Here is a 13,707-nt window from a genome sequence, read left to right on the forward strand (position 1 = left end):
TGTCTGTATATATAACAAAGTGACAACGGAGACTGAATGAGTCAAAGTTGATTGTTCTGCAATGTGGAGGGGTTTTGTTTTTTTTGGACACAGTTCTATGCGAATTTCAGGAAAACTATCAAACAAATCGGTACCAGGAGTTATAGCGTGCTATTCTTGACACAATCATTTTGATATAACTTTTACTGAGGTTTTCTCAAAGCTGCACAAGGAGTCACGTACCTGACAAATAGTACAAAAGTGCTAAATACTTTAGACTGTTATACTCAATTAACCAATTAGCTTAAAAACAGGGAGAGGTAAATATCAAAATGGCAGACGAGTCAATGTCATGCCGTTAACAGTCACATGACCACAAAACCCAAAATACTAAGAATGCCTGTCTCATAACGCCACTTGAAGTGGCTTTACTTAAAATTTGTGGGTACCACATCTTACTTGGTGCCAGCTCTTCTTCTAGCTCATCTTCCTCATCTTCATCTTCGTCTGTTTCGATGTCCACGTGGCCCTCCTCGTCATCGTCATCCGACCCCTCTTCAGTAATCCAGTGGCCAGGAAGTAAGCCAGCAGCATCGTAGGAGTTACAAAGCGGTCCTACAATGTGTGTGATGAAGGACTCCTGCAGCTTGGCCAACTGAGGGGAGGAGCGGTCCATGAAGGGGCTGATGGGTAATCCCAACCTGGATTCTTCATCTCCCTGCAGATTAAAACCGCAGATTACAGACATTTAGAGATGAGATTTGATATTTGATGCAAACTATATCACAATCAGAGGAACAGAAAGCGTTGCGCAGCTCTGACTTTTTTCCTCGTATGACCATGCGCACACAAAAGCAGATTTGACACAAATTTGAAAGGTTTTTTGAGTGTTGATATTTCTTGATATTTCTTCTTTCCTGGTTTTAGGATCAGTTTTACAAGAGGGTGCACACTCATTTTACAAAAAAGTTAAAATTTTCTAGAAGGAAATGCTTAAAGTTTAATACAGAGATAAAAATCTATGATCTGTGATAACTAAAAACTCTCTGCAGCATTAGCACGCAGTCTGTACCTGTTCGTAGAACTCATTGACGATGCCTTCTGTCCATTTGAGGTGCAAGTCACGGACTTTGGCTGGTCCATTGATATCTGCCAACTTTATGCACACTTGGCACACCAGCAGTCTATCGTTCTCGTTGGTCCAATCAATTCCTGGACTGTTCACATCGTTCACCTGTTTACAAAGATGGATGCCTTAGTACAACTTGTATCGTAGACTCATTATGCCATGTATTGCTCAACTGACTTTTTTTTTAACTTAACAACCTCTCAATGCTTAAATCAATGTTTTGCAGAAAATTACACTTTTTGTAAGCTGTCTGTTCATCTCAGACCTTGGAATTGAATTCAGCCAGGAAATCAAAGTGCTTCTTGAGGTCTGTGGCCAGTATAGCCTCGATGACGAGGAAACGAAAACGCTTGAATTCCATGTGATCCAGGTTGACAAGGAAGTTGAACTCAGGCCGGGAAAGGTAGAGGCTCCAGGCAGATGCTGCATGGTGGTTCTCCAGCACTGAGCGGTCATTGTACAGCACAGCCTACAGCGCCCAGGAGGACAAAAGCACAAGGTGTCAGAGTGGCACACTAAAATGATTCCTAAAAAGTTCTAAAATAATAGGGTTGCTCGTGTTGTGCGTATGAGCTGCATAACTTGTATTGTGTATAAAATCGCAAAGGCATCGATTTTTAAATCCTAGGTGATCGTTCTCGAGTTATCGTGTTCACTGTTTAATAACAAAGTCCTTAGATCTCAAGGTCAAAGGTCATTGTTATTCAAACTAATCCAAGACTCTTAGTAGATTCACCTATTGCATCAAACTGTCGACAAACTGTCAAGTCAGATGATGGAGAAGTGATCATTTTGCCTTGTTCTGCAGCCACAGTACTTGTGCACTTGGCAGTCAATGAATCGACCATAAAGTCGTCCGTATAGCAAAGTATTCTAGAGGCAAATGTGAGGCCATCTCTCCAGCAGCTAAAACCTGGCCTAAACCGGATCATGCAGCAGGACAATGTTACGAGCAAGAAAAAGAAAAGAATCAAGGCGTTTAATGGAGCAGTCAACGTCTAGAATCAACCTGACTGAAATGCAGTGGCAGGACCTTTGAGAGAGCTGTGCATAAATGAATGCAAACCTCAATGAACTAACACAATGCTGCAAAGAAGAGACAAAATTCAATGATTCAGAGATGGTTCTATCAGCTACTGATTCGTGGGGTCAACTTAGGTTTTCACATTCTGGTTCTGCATTTTACCTTAGTGTCTGTTAAGTAAATAATGAGACAGTGTAATATGTCATTTTCATCTTAGATCAATCTTAGTGTGTAAAACTTAAAGAAAACTTAAGGAAGTCAAATGTTAGATGACCCTGATTTTTCTTTTTACCGTGATAAGCAAAGGCGCAGACACAGCTGAAAACATCCACTGGTTGAAAGGTATCAAATGATAACAAATGTTAAAACATTTGATACCACAAAATACTTAAGATCCTTTCAACAGACATAGTGGCTGTCAACATCGTTAGCAATCAATAGGTCCAAGGTTCTTTTCTCCTTTTCTTTTAACTCACTTTCCTAGCACGAAACCCAGACAGAGTGAGTGCTATCGCTGGACATGTTGTCAAAATACAATATTTAAACTGGGGCAAGTGGTTAACTGTTGCATCGCTCATTTACATAACTCACCACCAATGAGGGAGCATTAACTGGCCATGTGGTGACAAGCTAATCTTGCACATGATCTTCATTTGTAGAGATAACTAAGGAAGTCTCAGGAAATCAAATAACACCTTAGCATAAAATAGTCTGTCAGACAAGCACAAGTGTGGCTCGTGTGTCACGCAGCGGTGATGTAAAGAAAAGTTAAAGATTAACTCAAAAACCGGACACTAACTACATAAAGACAAACCACAAAAAATACCACGTGAGGCAATCCGATACCGAGGTGAATACCAAGCTAAAATTTAATATTATGCTTACTATGTTACAGAGGACATTACTGCATTAGCTGTAATGTTATCTCTAGTGTAGAAACCTAATGTATCTGATGTTACTATATTGCTAGTAATGTTAATATAATAAATCATACATCTTATGTCCAGTGGCAGTAAGCATGCCTTGGGGTGGAATCGGATGAATGTAAAAGTAAAGCCACACAATATCCATCGGGTGACACTTCAGGGAGGCACAATCAATGCTGCACAGACAGCCATGTGAGTTTCTGTATGTACACCAGGCTTGTCTCAGGCCAAGTGTTGATATTTGCTCTGGGCTGTTGGTCTTCAGGGAAAACAGGTTCCAGCGCCTTTCAGGCAATGACCATCAACAGTCAGTGAGTAATTCACCCTGCAGACTTTGACATTAATGCATTTTTTAACATCTTGCTTTGTTTTATGGAAGATGCTGTTAATTTCCACAGGAAGCCTAGAGGACTATATAGACTGGCCACCAAGTCTGAGACAAATAAAAACTTCTGTGCTCGGTTTAGCATGAAGGAAGCAAGTCTGCAAATGTTGCCACTATGTGTGAGACACTACATCTAACACTGCTGTACTAGTAGACAAAGCGCAGGACAAATGCTAAGTGATTCATCTGCTTAAATAGGGGTGTAAGCTGAGTAAGTATAACTAATAACAACGTTTTGTATACTGTCTTCACCACTTCATTTTCAGCAATCCATGAAAATGGCACTTTGCCTTAACCCGTATTTTGAATTCATATTGTTATCCTCTGTTTCTGTTATGTCTGCAACCCTTTGAAGTACTAGCAGAAACTGTACGCTACCTGAGGTGCATTAGTGGCTACTAGAAAGGCATTTGTGCGACCAGGGTGGTCATAGTCGTGCATTGCAGCTGCTACATAAAGGGCCATGAGCTCCAGGGCAGGGATGTTCCAGGACAGGCAGCCATAGCTGTCATCTGAAATTGAGGAGCTCTTGGACGAGGCGTAGGATATCCTGCCTGGAGAGATTCCACTATCTGAATCTGGAACATAACAAACAAGACTGATGAGTCTCAGCAATAAAAAAAATGAGACAGATTACACTTTTAGCTCTTTTGTAATTAAGCAAAACTAAACTGGAGCTAATGTAAAGGTCTCCATACACTTACACACACACACACACAGAGCGTTCTATGCCAGCGTATTCGCTGTTTTAGATTTCATTTCCCATATCACTTCCATTTTCTCACTCCCCCTCTCCTTTCCCTCTTATCAAATGACAGCTGCTCTGGCAGCAGTGGGTGCACGTCAGTGGATAAGCCTCAGATAATTTCTAATAGAGCTTAAATATCATCTGCAGAAACGAGCCTGGGAATCTCTGCCATTTGAGCCAAACCATCTGCTTTCTTTAAACCAACCCGTGAGGAAGAAACTCTTGAAAGCCACAAGCAGCAGTAACAGTGCAGGCACTTCCAAAGCATGCACACTTTAGCTAAGTTAACACAACAAGTCTAATTATGTTTAGTTGGCTGTATTTTTTTGTTTTTCTTCACATATAGGATTTTTTTTTACCAGAACAGAAAAAAATGAGACTTAGAAGACCAAAGTGTTTCTGACCATTTAAATTAAAGATTGCATGTTAATGACATTTTAAATTTTTTTTACAGTGTGAGGGAATCACTGGGAGTCAATGTTGTGCGACCATGTGTTTGGACTGCAAACAGCATTGTCTAGAGCAGCTTTCGCACATGCACTACGGCCCTGAACTTTTCAAGACACGGAGTGAATGTAAATGAATGTAAATGTTCAATTCAGGCAGATCAATCACTGACTTTACCCTGAGACCTCTTTAGTACAAAGGTCGGATAATATCCGACTGAGCGCAAATCCAGGCCCTGTGTCCTGTCACCTGCACACTCTGCCCCGGTGCCTCCCTCTGTCTAAACCAAATGGCAGTATTTCCAGTGGAGGAAACAGATCTGAGATTTCCCAGCACTGGTTGACATGTATGCATGAGAAAAGTGATTTATAAGATTATAATGTAATAGTACAGACTGTTGTTTACCTGTGTCACTCCCAGTCACATGCTCACTGTGGATCTGCTGGAACCCAGGGATTGGTCGAGTGGTCAGGTACCAAACAGCGTGCAGCACATCAGTAGCATGTACCCGATTATGATCTGTGTGTTTTTAACCATAACAGTTTAACTTCAAAATTATTACGCTTGATTACTGCAAAAATAAACATAACCATGTATAAGATTTTTTTTTAAGTCTTAAACACTGCACAGCGCAACACTCACAAGGAATGTCTCTGTATCCATTTTCCAGAGCACAGAAGTATGTCATAAACTCCCTCACAGGGATCTTGAAGATCTCAAAGAGACACATATCCTGGAAAAGGGTGTATGTCACCTGGGGAAAGAAAAGCCAGCTTTACTAAAACACCCATCCGAAAACAGGAAAGCCAGCGACATCACATCAGTTTAGTGCTACAGTAAAACAAAGTAGATTCCACAAGTAATAAAGTCCACAGTTGGCTCAAACTGAATCATACTTATAATCATAATCAGTCATAACTTAGGGAGGAGGTACCAGAGCATCCAGGCTCCATTAGACTGCTGAACAGCTTCATTCACCAGGCTGTCAGGAGACTTAACTCTGTCCACTACCTTCCCTCTCTGCCCCGATACACCTGGACTGTAACATCCTCTCTCATACAAGTTATATACAAATCTTTAATACTGTTTGGCACTTTACTGCAGAGAGAACTGTGAGAGAGAAACAATATTTCGATTCTCCTGCATGTTGTGTACACACACACACACACACACACACACAAACACACACACACACACAAACACACACACACACAGAAATGACAATACAAATCTATGAATCTTTGCATCTTTACAAATGCAACGCTGCACATCTGTTTACACCTCTAGCTATAGAGACTTTAGGAAACTGTACTGCTACATGAGGATGATTTACCACAATTTGCTATGCATGTACTTCACTTGGTAGACTGTTTTCAACTGATTTTTTCTAAATGTATGAAGCTGTGCCTCTGGTGTACCTCTGCTAATTTTGGTAATCAAAGTTTACAAAAAAACTGGACATATTCACTTCAGACTAAAAGGTTTAAAGTCTATCCAACAGGGAAAACAATGGTCATTATATGCTACTAGCAGAACTGCTTATCAGATATGTACATATTGGGTTTGCAGTTGTTACTAACATAGCTTAGGATCCTTCCGGTCTTCCCTCCTGTTTTGTCCACCAGGTCAAAAATCTGGAAGTTCCAGGTGTTCATCCTCTCCATGAGGGTCTCGTGTTCCTCGAGCATAGGATCTAGCATAAACTCCTGTTCATCCTGATGACACAAGATCGTTAGGCTCATTATAGACAAACAAACAACAAAACAATGCAGTATTTTCCTTCTGATTCTACAGTTAGCCTGCTGACAGTTTGATCAGAGATTTGCAAATATTTTGTTTGCTGGTCACCGCTAATGTACCCTTCTGCTGATAGCAGGACCTCACATGGTGTATTAAAACGGTGCTAAACACCTTGCTTCATATCTCCAATAAACTCCCAGGAAGTTGTCATTGAAGGCTTTTTACAGTTTCTTTGGGCATTGCATGGTCTGACTTTGGGAGGAATTTGCTGAGATATCTGATCCTTGAAGGCCTGAGCAATAAGACCAGTGTTTGGTCTGACTGCTCCAGACCAACAAACTCCCCAAAGGTCTCACACTTGTTGATGATCAGTTCTTCAAGTGCATTTGATTAGCAGCATCTGGCTGCTAATCACCCTCTTAACTTCTACGGGAACAGTGCACTTATTTTTTTTCACAGGCTGTTCTCTGGTCGATAATCACACTGTGAGTAAAAGCCCTCTGATTAAGCTCACCTCTGATTCCTGAGTCTGCTGGTCTGTGCTCGTGCTCTTCTCCTTCTCCTCCTCTGTCAGCCTCTGGTCCCCCCCATCGTCTGGGCTCCCATCTTCAGACACATCCATCTCCGAACTCTCCTCCCTGATCAGAGGTTCTCCTATGAACTCTGGCCCTTCCCCTGCTATGTATAAATACATAAAACACAATGTAAAACCACCCAGTAATGCATCACATGCAGAGAAAAACTTTAGCACCTTACACAGCTTATAGAAGTTTTATATTTTTAACCCTAAGACTCGAAACTGTGCCATTGTTCCATAACATCTAACTATATGTACCTGAGCGTCTCCGCTGAGCCTCAGTGGTGTACGGTTGATGGGATTCCCCTGTATCACTGTTGCCCTTGAGCATCTGACGACCACAGCTAATAATCACAGACATAACCAAATGCAATACATCATATACCTTAACGACAATCACTGATAGATTGGATAAAAGGTGACAGTGTGGCATGTCTCTTCAGTTCTGCAGGTCTCACCTGGTGCAGAGAGGTAAGGTGGAGCTACGGAAATCAGGGGAGTTTATTGTGTAGCCCAAGGGTTTATGCAGGTTCAGATTTACACTAGGCTTCGTCAAGAAGTCAGCCGTGTCTGGGAACTCCACAGGCAATCGAGGAACAAGGGATGATGAAGAACCAGTGCCTACAGCGGGAGGACTGTGGCTTGGAGAGGTGACGGGGCTCAGGCTCGGTGATGTGCCTAGAGAGAATAAAGGGAGTGCAGGAAAAAACAAAAACAGAGTCAAACATGAGTAATAAACAGACGTGCATTGAGTCCGAGGAGCTTTATATTTAAGTCTCACCTGCTCTCCTGGGCCCCGCATGGTATGTGAGGGTGACAGAGGAAGATCTCTGCTTGGGAATGGTGAGCAGGTTTGCATTAGGCCCATTGGACAAACCTGAGCTGCAGGACAAAAACACATATATTAAACACGGGATTTATCAAGAAAATATAAAAAGGGTTTCTTTTTATCAGATGTTATGCATCATCCAGACAAAGAACAACAGTTCAAGGCTACTCTGGCAAGCCAATCACGTTACACCACAGAAACAAAGACAAAAAAAAGGTGCCAACATAGCCAATCCTCTCCTGCCATCCAGTGGAGACACACGGTAACAGGCACTGCACCCCACTGTCACTATAGTAATTCAAACCAATTTTGAAATGAATTTATTTAAAGCTTCTAAACCCATTTTTAACACTGAAGTGTTATGCTATAATTAATAAGTCCATCAAAGAATAGATTTACCAGTCCTTGGTTCATCGAGGTAGCCTTAGTTAAAGAAGAGACAGCTGTACTAAAAGTACAGTGATTTATTTACATTTGGGTAAAAGTATCACTGCACTTACTTTTCATGATAACTTTCATTATGACTTTCTGGCAATAAAAGGAACAAGTTAGATCCTGCGAGAAAAGCAATTTTATCTGCTCCCAAACAGGAGAGATTCAAGTAAGAGATAAATAACGTGCGCTAGCAGCTCTACAGATACTCTTGTGTTTCTGGGAGGTGGTAAGGTAGACAGCTGAGTTTATGTTGAGTACCTGGTCAAGCTGAGGTCAGAGTGGGGTCTCTTGCCGTTGTTACGCTCCCACCGTGAAGAGGCGCAGTCAAGAGAAGGGAGTGTGGAGGATGCAGATGAGGTGGAACTACGCCTTGGCTGAGGGGTGGGGAGGCTGTTTCTGCTGTTCAAACCCTGATTGGTGAAGAAAGATCCGGTGATAAATATATGTTTTATACAGTAACATTAACATCATAAGTTAACTTGGCTGACTATTTGAAACTAGTAATCAGTTTTATGGCTTCAGAACTATCTCCCACCACAAACCAGTGCTGGTTAAAACTATTAATAACTGATAAGGGACTAGTTTTGTGCAGTAGTAACACTTGTTCCCACCTTAATAGGTTTCCTATCACTCCTCTCTACAGAGTCCTCCACCTCATCGCAGGAGTAGAAACCTGGAAAGGGGGTAAAAGGGTTGACCCTGGGGCGGCATGAGCCTGAAAACGTCCCCATGAGGCTGGAGATGCTGCGCAGAACTGAGATAGTGTGTGGAGGCAGCGACGAGTCCATGAGCAGGTCTGACACCAGATTCCTGGCCTCGTTGATGACTGAAAGGTCCACACCGTTGCCGCTCACTGCACCCTGTTGTAAATGCACATACACTGCACAGGTTAGGGAGCAGAGCTGCAAAGGCAGACATAAAATGACAGTTAAAAGTTTATGGTTTGTGGTGTCTAGTAGACTCCTGCTGGAGTGTGAGTACTGGTTTATGGCAGATAGGTGGCCAGGAATAGTATGAGGTTTATAATCACGTTCTTTATTTCTTCACGCTCAATCTTTATCTCTTTTATGAATTCCACTTTCCCATAAATTACACATAAACTGTGCAAAAACATGAAGAAGGCACTTTAAATGATTCTGAATCCGGTCCTTGACGATTTTGGTTTACACTGACTATTATGTCTTTGTGCAAACTGCACAATGTACATCAACTTTATATACAGTCAGGTGATAGATAAAGATAGTTTTCACAGGACTCTGTTCATCACTGTAAAAAACTAACAACCCATGACTCAGCCACTTGTAGGTCTACTTTTAACAGCAATAACTTGAAGTTATCATTTTCTTTATGACTTTATCCATCTCTTACATCATTGTAGAAGTGTTTTTTTAACCCACTTTCTTTACAGCATTGCTTCAGTTCAATGAATTTTGGGCATTTGTGCACCCACAGTTCCTTTAAAGTCACACCGTTTCAACCAGGTTGATTTTGGACACCTTGATGCTTTTCTCTTTCGGCCATTCTGCTGCTGCTCTGTTTGGGATTATTGTTCTGCTGTTTGGCCTATTTTAGGCTGAGCTTTAGCTCTCAGTTAAATGGTCTCACATTCACCGACAATTCATTGTCAACCCAATAACTGCAAAGTGCCATAATAATGTGGCTGCTAAATCATCAACCCTCCACCACCATGCTTGACAGTTGCTTGTGTAGTGTTTGTGTTGATGTGTTTGTGTTTGGTTTTCCCCAGATGTGGTGAAATGTATTACAGCCAAACATCTCTACCTCGGTCTCATCTGTGGTTTGTTCGGATGCAGCTTTGCAAACCTAAGCAATTTTCTTCTTAGAGGGAAGATGCTTTGTTCTTGCAACCCTTCCAACAAAGCCGTACTTGTTCAGTCTTTTTGAACTTTAGCATTTAACATGCTAACTGTGGCCTGTTAAGCCTGAGATGTAGCTACTGGGGGTTTTTTGCAGTTTCTCCGAGCATTTCACGCTCTGACCTTGGGTTGAATTTTCTGGGATGTCCACTCCTGGAAATCTTGTGGCATTTTGTAACACACACTTCAATGCTCCAGACTAGAAACTAACTTCTTCTAGAAACTTCAGCTTTTCTGGTGCCGCTCACACTTGCGTTTACATTTAATCAAGTACATTTGATAAGCAGCACCTGACTGCTACTTACCCTCTTAATTCCTATGGATGGAGTAAGGGTGTACTTAGTTTTTCACAGAACTGCAGAGCCGATGTGTAATTTAAGTGTTCCCTAATTGTTTCTAAACACTATGTATTGTTTCCAACTTCTTCTTCCACTTGATTTCTATTTTATTGTCTCCTTATCCCTCTTCTCTTCCTCTAGCCTTTTGCACAGCAAGATAATAAAAATAGTGTACGTGGATGAAAACACACTGTCTAGACCAGAAATTTGGATTATTGAAGTGACATGCTATTGTCTAAAGTGAAATCCCCAAAATTGTGAGCGCAATCTGTTATAAGGTTTTATCCCTTCTTTTTTTAGAGCAGATTTCATATGAAATGCTGTTGTTTGTGAGACACAAGAGCAAAACCTGACAAAAAGGTTGCTGTATGTACAAAATATGTGTTTTAACTTAATGCACTAAACCCGAATTACTCTCTGTGGGTGGACTACAGACTGACTATCTAAAAGAAACTATATAGGCAGTGTGTTTCCTGAATTACCCACAACTTTAAACCCTCATAAACATGCGAGCTAAACAAAGCACAGCACTGACCTGATACTGTGGTTTGTACCAGTGTTTCAGATCCCAGTCCCATAAGATCATCTGAAAAGAAGAAACAAAGGAAACGTCAGTCAAATGTCATCTTTGTATGTGTGTTTATTTATAACAGAGAATATGAAATGTATCTACACAGATGGAGCTCAGGCTCTGACCTATGCTCCACTTTGAGCACAATGCTTTATGACTTTACAGAGCAGGCGCCGGTGGGCCACAAACAGACAGCTTCTGCTCGTCTGTTCTTCATGTTATCTAAACATTAAACACAACAGTGTAGTCGCAGATTACATTAGGGATTCCCCGTGCCACAAAATACAAATTTTACTACAGGTATGCTAATGCAGTCTGCCTGAGTGACGGCAGACAGAGGCCTCTCACTGAAAGCAAAAGCAGAAAAGCAAACCACGAAAACCACCAAGGTGCGTCTACAATAGAGCTATGAGATCTTATCAAGCCTCAACTACGTCAATTAGAAGCGCTATCTGTTGGTAACTACAAAGGAGCTCTCACATATTACAGAGCTGCACAGTCAAAGTGCTGTGCAAGTTGTTTAACAGTATGTTTCAGGACATGAAATAACCTAAACCTTTATGACAGAGTATACAAATGTAGCAATTTGTAAGTATTTGAATTTAGTTATCCTCTTGCACAGTTTCTGTTTTCCTAACATTTCAGCCATGCACTTTATAAAATATATGCATATGCATTTCTGGACAGCATAACAAATCACAACATGAAGCTTACGAACTGGATAAACGTGTGCCAAAAAGTGAACTTTCATGTGTAAAAATCCAGACATTAAACATTCCTTTTGCAGCGCCAGCATGCAGTCTCACCCCGCTCCACAAGAGGGAGAACCACAGGGGAGTATGCCTCACACGAGAAGCAGCATGAGTCTCATCTGATCATGTAAACACACATGCAGCCATGATACTATCAGACATAATTAGGCCACAATCAGCAAAATCAAAAGCAAATTTTTATCATTCTGAAATATTACTGTTACACAGGACTGAGCAGAGGAACGCTGAAAAGCAAAAAGTTTGCGTTTTGGCACTCAAATACCAAAGCTAGCTATTTTATACTATATTTTTCCAGCTGCAGCATCATTGGTTGATTATGTCCATACAGTAATCTATTACTAAGCTTGATAAATAGATCAGTAGGTCCATGCCATCTCCTCTAATCACTGACTGTTTCATTGATCAAAGTGGGATGATGGGTGTTTGTCATCAGCATCTGTACAGTGCTGCCAAACATTTAATATGGCAAATAAGCCCTGCCATGGCAACCCGACATAGAGGCCAGCAAACAATGCTCCATACACCATGGCAACGAGATGGCGGGAGACAGCCTGAGGACAGAGTTGTTGGCCTTCTGCTTGTTTACAGAGAGAAATAGAAGGGCCGAAACAGAGAGGGAGATGGGTAAAAGCTGAAGGAGCGGATGCCATTAAAGCAGGGATGGAGAGTAAAGGGCTGAGAACTACAGAGAGAGAGACAAAAAAAAAAACATGTGTACAAAAGCTGCCAAATTCTCACCGTTACACTAGTCTCTTCACTTTTCTCCTTCTCCTCTGCCTTACCTGAGCGCATAACGCACAACAGCACGGGCTCCTCCGTGATTCTCGCTAAGCTCAGAAACAGGAATAGCTGGATGAATCACTGCTAGCGCCACAACCGGTAAAGCTTGTGTCAAGAGGCATGTGCTCCTTGTGCACGTGACGCGATAAAAATCTTTCAATGAGCACGAGATATCGTCTCCAGTGACGTCATGAAATCATAGCATGGGGAAAGAAGCACAACTCAGCACACGTATACACCTTTACCAAGCAGCCGCACAGACACAGCAAAACACAAGTGAAATGCCATTCACCTCTTTCACCATCGTGCAAGCATTGCAGATATACTCGTCAAAAGTATTGTGCAGCATAGATATAACACGTATACATTTATCTTTATGAAACAGTAATACACCAATAATAAACATAGGTAATATAGGTAATATGTCATACAACTTATACTTAAACGTGCTATAAGACAGTTTTTCACATTGTGGTAGAGTTTTGTTTTGTTTTTACTCAAACTAATTAAAAACTAGATTTGAATCAAACTAAACTAAACATGCTTGCAGCTGATAATTAAATATCCATAACTTGCAAAATATTTGACTTAATTTGACTTTTTCTGACATGATGCCGATTATGTCAGACCACCTGCTTATCTGATTAATTTAATTAATCAATACATTTTTTACGTAGGAGCAGTGACACATTAACAACTGAACATATCACCTATATGTGATTCCAAGTAACACTGTGTGGACGACCTTATAAACGTCGCTATGAGGATTATTTTATTTCCAGGAGGGAAATTATCTCTACAGATGCACGCATTTTTAACAGTCAACTACGGGCAATGCAGGACATATGACGTCCACTTGCTCGCTGTGAATAATGTTGCATTGTTCTCACACGGAGTTTGTACTAGGGAGCTGCCAACCGACGTCTCCAGAGTTTTTGAGCTTCTCTGCATGTGTGAATATGGCTAGAAAGGGAGCTATACAGATAAGAACACACATCAAAACACACACAAATACTGATAAACATGACATAACATGAAACATGAAAATAACTCCTCTCACAGGTCATAAAGATTTCCTAACAGGAGTCAATAAAACTGTGCGGGCCATTAGGCCTCCAGCTGGTTACACCTGTGTGTCATATTAGCTGG

General features: G+C 41.2%; 1 protein-coding gene across 2 annotated transcripts in view; it reads right to left on the reverse strand.

Annotated features, from left to right (window-relative positions):
- Window positions 1-13,707, reverse strand: part of pde3b (phosphodiesterase 3B) — a 46,441-nt gene that overhangs the window by 5,071 nt on the left and 27,663 nt on the right. For both annotated transcript variants that reach the window (XM_063475127.1, XM_063475131.1), the window contains exons 2-15: window positions 10,970-11,020; window positions 8,831-9,079; window positions 8,478-8,629; window positions 7,737-7,837; window positions 7,414-7,633; window positions 7,214-7,299; window positions 6,893-7,056; window positions 6,219-6,353; window positions 5,281-5,392; window positions 5,044-5,157; window positions 3,822-4,021; window positions 1,374-1,577; window positions 1,052-1,213; window positions 439-697 (exon numbers count right to left, since the gene is read on the reverse strand). In XM_063475127.1, coding sequence (XP_063331197.1) covers window positions 439-697; window positions 1,052-1,213; window positions 1,374-1,577; window positions 3,822-4,021; window positions 5,044-5,157; window positions 5,281-5,392; window positions 6,219-6,353; window positions 6,893-7,056; window positions 7,214-7,299; window positions 7,414-7,633; window positions 7,737-7,837; window positions 8,478-8,629; window positions 8,831-9,079; window positions 10,970-11,020 — 2,209 coding nt within the window. The remainder of the gene's footprint in view (window positions 1-438; window positions 698-1,051; window positions 1,214-1,373; window positions 1,578-3,821; window positions 4,022-5,043; window positions 5,158-5,280; window positions 5,393-6,218; window positions 6,354-6,892; window positions 7,057-7,213; window positions 7,300-7,413; window positions 7,634-7,736; window positions 7,838-8,477; window positions 8,630-8,830; window positions 9,080-10,969; window positions 11,021-13,707) is intronic.

Source organism: Pelmatolapia mariae, linkage group LG1 (assembly GCF_036321145.2).
Source record: "Pelmatolapia mariae isolate MD_Pm_ZW linkage group LG1, Pm_UMD_F_2, whole genome shotgun sequence".
Classification (NCBI taxonomy): Eukaryota; Metazoa; Chordata; class Actinopteri; order Cichliformes; family Cichlidae; genus Pelmatolapia; species Pelmatolapia mariae.